Source organism: Haemorhous mexicanus, chromosome 16 (assembly GCF_027477595.1).
Source record: "Haemorhous mexicanus isolate bHaeMex1 chromosome 16, bHaeMex1.pri, whole genome shotgun sequence".
In the NCBI taxonomy this organism is placed as follows: Eukaryota; Metazoa; Chordata; class Aves; order Passeriformes; family Fringillidae; genus Haemorhous; species Haemorhous mexicanus.
The window spans coordinates 10,164,369-10,170,560 of record NC_082356.1 but is presented as its reverse complement, the minus strand read 5'-3'; the positions used below and the strand labels follow the sequence as shown (position 1 = coordinate 10,170,560).

Genomic DNA, 6,192 nt, shown 5'->3' with positions numbered 1-6,192 from the left:
CCAATGTCTCTTGGGGAAATGGAAAGAAATGACAATTGTTTCCAATTAGTTGAGAAGGATGAGAAAGTCCATTAGCTGGAAATGTTGATCTTTGCCATCCCTGAACGTCCTCCTGGGAGCTGGAACAGGGAATAACTGGAGAAGGTCAGTAGGAGCACTGTACCATGAGGGTGCCATGAGGCTTTTGTGGGCAAATTGCCTCTGTCAGTTTCCAGACCCAGCCATGTCTTGGCAGTCCTCCTCCTGCTCCTGCTCTGGCCACAGAGGCTGCAAGGTGATGAGGTTATTTCTCTTTGCCCTGGGCCTCATTTTTTCAGAGCTGATCAGTGTCTGATGGAATGAACAGGTGACTGCTTTGAGCTGCTGCTGATAAAACACAGGCACATCTTCTCCTGAAGGTAATGAATCAATTGGGCTTCACTGTGGTGCACCCAGTTGGGATTTAGATGTGGTGAGCTTTTTTCCAAATTTCTCATGTAAATATTGCATCATTCAGAATGATTAGTTGTCCAAATTTCTCATGTCCATTTTGCATTATTTGAACGTTCTTAAGGCGTTCATTCCTCTTCTTTTTGGTTTTTTAAGAATGAGATGCATGTCTTTTGTTATGAGTATGAAGCAACATCATAGTAAAATAATACATGCAGTGGACAAGAAACTTACAGCAATTAGGAATAATTTGGATACAGCAATCAGGAATATTTCAAATAGCAGACAAAACTAACAACATAGGTGGAATTAGGTAAATAGCAATCTCTGAAATAATGTACCATCATCCCAGAGTCTGCAAACAGCTGACAAACCTCCATTCAGGGGGGACTTGGATCATTATTTCCAGATAATAATTCCCAAGCTCCCTTTAAAAATAGTCCAACTGTCATGTCTAGAGGGTCAGATTGCCAAGTGCAAGCAACTCAAATCTCATTTTGATGCAGAAAACATCTGGCTCTGTTGGCAAATTCCCGTCCAGGCAGAGCTGAGGCCTGGCCACCACCCAAGCTCTAAGTGGGAGAGAATTCCCTAAAGGTAATTTAAAACAAGGCTCTTGAGAATGGCACTTAGGAGTGAAGGTCTGGGGGTGACAGACTAATGAACCACCCAATAGCTGTCTCCTCCAAAATTCCCTCAGCACAGAGATGCTTTAAACCCAGCAAACTGTTGGAGTGGTTCTGTAATAATAATTGGGGCTGCATCTGATTCCTTGGAGGAGATGTCACAACACCATCAGTTTAGAGGAGGCTTCCCACAGAGCTGAGAGATCATTTCTTGGAACTCTGAAAAATCCTTAAAAATGCTGAGACAGCCCTGGGTCAAACCATGGAGGATTTTGGTGGGATTTGGGGCAGATTGTTTGGTGTGTATCCAGAGTGACTTTGGGCAGATTTGGGGCCTGCTTGGGGCAGGTTTGGGGCAGGTTTGTTGCTGATGTTGGGGTTTTTCTCCCGTTTGCCCAGCTGTGGGCAAAGCCCCGAAGCACATCCTGTTCCTGCCCCAGCTCCTGAGGAGCCCAAGGAGCTGATGCTCTCCATGCTCTGCCCCCAGGGAGATCTGTTTGGTGGGTATTCTGGTGTTATTTGGGATTTATTTTGGGGTTTTTTTGGGGGGATTTTTCTTGGGGTATTCCAGCGTGATTTGGGATTTATTTATGGATTTTTTTTTTTTTGTGTGATTTATTTTGGGATTTTTTGGGACTGTTCCGGCGTTATTTGGGATTTTTTGGGGGGTTTTTTGGGGATTTTTTTTTTTGGGTGTTCTGGCACTTTTTCGGATTTATTTCGGGAGTTTTTTGGGCTGTTCCAGCATTATTTGGGATTTGTTTTGGCTTTTTTGGGGGATTTTTTTTGGGATGTTCTGGGGCTTTCTGGGATTTATTTTGGGATTTTTTGGGGGATTTTTTCTGAGGTGTTCCAGCATTATTTGGGATTCATTTTGGGATTTCTTTGGGGCTGTTCCGGCACTTTTTGGGATTTATTTTGGGAATTCTTTGGGGCTGTTCCTGCGCTTTTTGGCATGTTCTGGGGATGGCGGCTGCTGCGGGGGAGGCACCGGGGGGTCCCAAACCCTTTGGGGTTCCTGGCTGGGCTCGGCTCTGGGGTTACTTGAAATGAAGTTTCGGGGCAGATCAAGGAGCGGTAGAATTTTTTCCCACATCTCAAGGCAATAGGATTAATTAAATAATGAATTAATGAACCTTAATTAAACTGTAGATACTCCTAGGACAGGAAATCGATGCCGATAATTTTATTTTGTATCATTTTCCCTTTCTCTCTGTGTTGTTTTTTCCCCTTTCCTCTCCTTTCCCCCAATGTTTCAATAAATTTACTTTTTAAGATTCCTAAAAATTGCAAGTTTGGATCCTCCCCTCCAGTTTTGGTTTTGGTTTTTTTTTTGTTTGTTTGTTTGTTTTTTGTTGTTGTTTTTTTTGTTGTTGTTGTTCTGTTGTTGTTTATTTTTAATTTCTATTTTATTCTGAGTTGGGCTGTGTTATTATTCCCGATACCTTTAAAATATTGTGGGTGTTTTAATAAATTTTATATTTATTTTTTGCACTCAACACCAGGCTCGGCTGCAATTCCTGTGGGATTGGGGTTTTGGGATGGGGGTTTTTGGGGTTGGGGGGGGTCTGGGAGTGGGAATTTGGGACAGGATTGGGGTTTTTGTGGTTGGGGTTTTTGGAGTTGGGGCTTTTAGGATTGGGGGTCTGGTAGTGGGAATTTGAGGCAGAATTGGGGTTTTTGGGATAGGGGTTTGTGGGGTTTGTGGGGATGGGGTTTTTGGGACTGGGGGTCTGGATGGAGTTCTGGGTATGGGAACTGGGGGTCCTTTGTGGGGGGAGATCAGGATGGGGGCTCCATCTATGAGATGAGAGGGGGGATGGGATCCTTTTGGGATCCTTTTGGGGGTCGGGATGGGACCCTGAATATGGGAATGGAGTGGGGGGAGGATGGGACTTCTGTGGGGTCAGGAGGGGACCCTTGGGGGGGACCCTTTGGGGGGCGTCGGGGGGCGGGGGGGGGGGGGGGGGGGGGGTCTCCTGGTCCTCCGAACCACCAGGGGGCGCTCGTGGGGTGCAGCGCTGGCCCCGCCCCTTTTGTCACCGGCGCGCTCTGATTGGCTCAGCCGGAGGTGACCCCGGCGCGCCCCCGGGATGGCGGCGGCGGGGCTGAGCCGGGGCCCGGTGAGTGTCCGTCAGTCCCCTGTCCCTCTGTCCTTGTCCTCGTCTCCCTCCCCCTGCTCGTGCTGCCCTCCCGGCCCGTTTCCCCCTGTGTCCCCCCGGTGCCGGTAACCGCGGCCCGCGCTCCCTCCCGGTGTCCGTCCCCGGGCCCCGTTCCCCACCGTCTCCCGGTGTTCCCCCGTTCCTTGTACCGCTCCCGGTGCTGCCGCTCCTCACAATGTCCCCCCGGCACAGGTAACCCCCCCGCCCCTCCGCAGGCCCCGTTCCCACCGCCCCATCCTCCGGTGATGGCAGCTCCCGTTCCCACCCCTCCTTCTCCCGGTTCGCCCGCATCTCCCGGGGTTCCGCAGCTTCTTGTGCCCCCCTCCGGTGCCGGCAGCTTCTATTTCCCTTTCCCCTCCCCTCCGCTCCCGGGGCTGTTTTTAGGGGTCCCCCCGGGGCTCTCAGGGCCGTTTCCCCCCAGCTGTTCCTGCGCTGCCGCTCCTGGCGGGGAGTCGCGCCTGGCGCGGCTGCTGCGGGAGAAATTCCCGCGGGCTTCGGCCATCAAGGTGGTGGGCATCTCAGGTAGGGACCCGCTCCTGCTGGGCCTAAACCCGCTCTTGGTTACCCCAAACCCAGTTTTTTTTAAACCCGGTCAGTCTCCATCCCCCCTAGGCTGCGGGGACCCCCAGACAGGGCAGGAGTGTGAGGGTGCTCAAGCCTTGACTTGAACTGACTTTAATTGATTTTAATTGACGTTAATTGGTGTTAATTGTCCTGGGTTCCCAGGAGGCTGCGGTGACATGTATGAGATCCACATGGAGTCGGAGTTGTTCCGGGAGAAGCGCCCGGTGCAGCAGCACAGGATGGTGACCCAGGTGTGGGGAAGGGGGAGAGGGAATGGGAGAGAACAGGGGAGAGAGGATGGAGAGAGGGAAAGGGAACAGCTGGAATTGGGGAGAGGGAATGGGGAGAGGGGATGGGAAAGAGGGAACGGGGGAGAGGGAATGGGAGAGGGAGCAGAGGAGAGGGAATGGGTGTGAGGGAATGGGAGAGAGGGGCTGAGGGTGCAGCAGCCCTGGCTGTGGGGCTGTGGCTGCCGGCTGAGGCTGCTCCAAGGCCAGAGCCGGCCCTGAACCGCGCTTGCCCCGCAGACGCTGAGCGAGGAGATCACGCACATGCCCGGCCTGCGCATCTTCACCTCGGCCCCCAAGGGCTGAGCCTGCCCCGAGCTCCAGGAGGGGCCCAGGGCTGCACTCCTGGGCGTGAACCCCACCCCGTGCTGTGTGCTCAGTCCTGGGGATGGTTGTTGTTATTATTATTATTAGCCTTGGAGCCCAAAAGGGCCCTTGAAGGAGGGTTTTGGAGCCCATGTTCTCAGAAGGGTCCTTGCAGAGGGCTTTATTCCCCAGCGGGAAGGGCTGAGGGGAGTGGAGAGACCTGAGGGAAAGGACTGAGGGGAGCATACAGGGCTGAGGGAACGGGAAGGAATAAGGGAGAGGACTGAGGGAGCGGGGAGGGCTGAGGGGAGCAGGAGATTGAGGGAGCGGGGAGGGCTGAGGGGAGCGCGGCCAGGCCGAGCTGGGCTGCTCTGAGGGAGCCCCACCCGCGCCGCCAAGTCTCACAGAGCTGCGGGAAATGGCGGGAATATTGTGAAGGGGGCGTGGCCCTGTATTGGGCGTTGCCGCACTGCCACGCCCACTCGGGGGCGGGGCAAGAAATGAGCGCGGGAACCCCAAAAGTGGGAGTGGGACCCCAAAAAAATGAGCCCAGGCAGACCAGAAGTGGGGCTGAGACCCCCAGGGACCCCTCCCCATGGGCCTGGGACCCCCAAAAGTGGGGCTGGCTTAGGGTTAACCCCGACCTCAAACCCAACCCCAACTGCAGCCCCTTCCTAAACCCACAGCCCTAAACCAAACCCCACCTTTGAGCCTGACCTTACATTCAGCCCCCAATTTTTATTATTATTAGCCATTAAACAAAATCCATAATAAATGTCACATTTTTATATAAGGAATAGTAATTAAAATAAATAGTATATATCATGTATATATAGTTAATATAAATTATAAATACTATAAAAATAATAAATGATATAATAAATTGTAATAAATAATCAGTCCACGCCTGGTTTATGCTGTCAGATTTTACTGAATTTTATTTATTTCAGAGCCTGGGGGCACTTGAGAGGTCTCCATCCATGTCACCCTGGGGGCACTGAGAGGGACTGGGTGGGGCCTTGTGCCTCTAAATCCACAGAACAATTAAATAATTAAATAATTAATCACTTGGAAAACCCCTGGGTGTGACAAGGATGGAATCTCTGGCTGCCCCGTGCTCCCAAGCCCAGGGGTTTGGGATTTGTTTGCATTTTTATCTCAAGTGCTACTTGGGAGAGCAAATAGCAGCTAAATAAGTAGCTAAAGTATCAGCCAAACTAACAGTCAGCCAGATAAACAGCCAAATAATCAATCAGCCAAAATATAAATCAAATTATCAGCCAAATTACGAGCTGTTAGAATTCATTTCTGCCCATTTTCCTTTGCCTGGTGCCCCCAGACGCTCCAGGTCCATCCCCTCTGCCTCTGGGGGGTCGGAGGGGGCCCGGGGGGTTCCCCTCCCTAAATTCACTTTTCATTTCTGTCCCCTCCCTTAAGTAGGGGGGGGTCCAATGGTCCCCCAGTTCAGGGGTGGGGACCCCCAGCAGCCCCCAGGTGTGACAAGGATGGGCACAGCCCCGGGGGGGGGGCTGGGGCTTTGTGATTTGTTCGTGTTTTCACCTCAAGTGACTCCTTGGGGGCGTCAATATCAGCCAAAACTTCCCACAACTTGTAAAATTTGATTTTTGTGAAATTGGATTTTTTTTTTCCATGCGTTGTGAAATTGATTTTTGTAAATTCTAGTTTGGTTTTTTTTTTCCCCATCTGTTGTAAAATTTGATTTCTGTAAATTCTGGTTTCCATTGCCCAGAGCCTGGGGGATGCTCAGGGGCTCTCTCTGGGCCCAGGGCTGCCTGGAGGGGCTCTGGGGATGCTGCC

At 51.6% G+C, this 6,192-nt stretch overlaps 1 protein-coding gene across 1 annotated transcript; it reads left to right on the top strand.

The window, feature by feature from the left end:
* Positions 1 to 3,126: 3,126 nt before the first annotated feature.
* On the top strand, positions 3,127 to 5,149 carry LOC132334835 (bolA-like protein 3). Its single transcript, XM_059861018.1, is given in 5 exon segments — positions 3,127 to 3,178; positions 3,639 to 3,661; positions 3,663 to 3,739; positions 3,944 to 4,032; positions 4,309 to 5,149. Coding segments are annotated over 5 exon segments (285 nt in total). The 5' UTR covers positions 3,127 to 3,148; the 3' UTR covers positions 4,375 to 5,149.
* Positions 5,150 to 6,192: the final 1,043 nt, after the last annotated feature.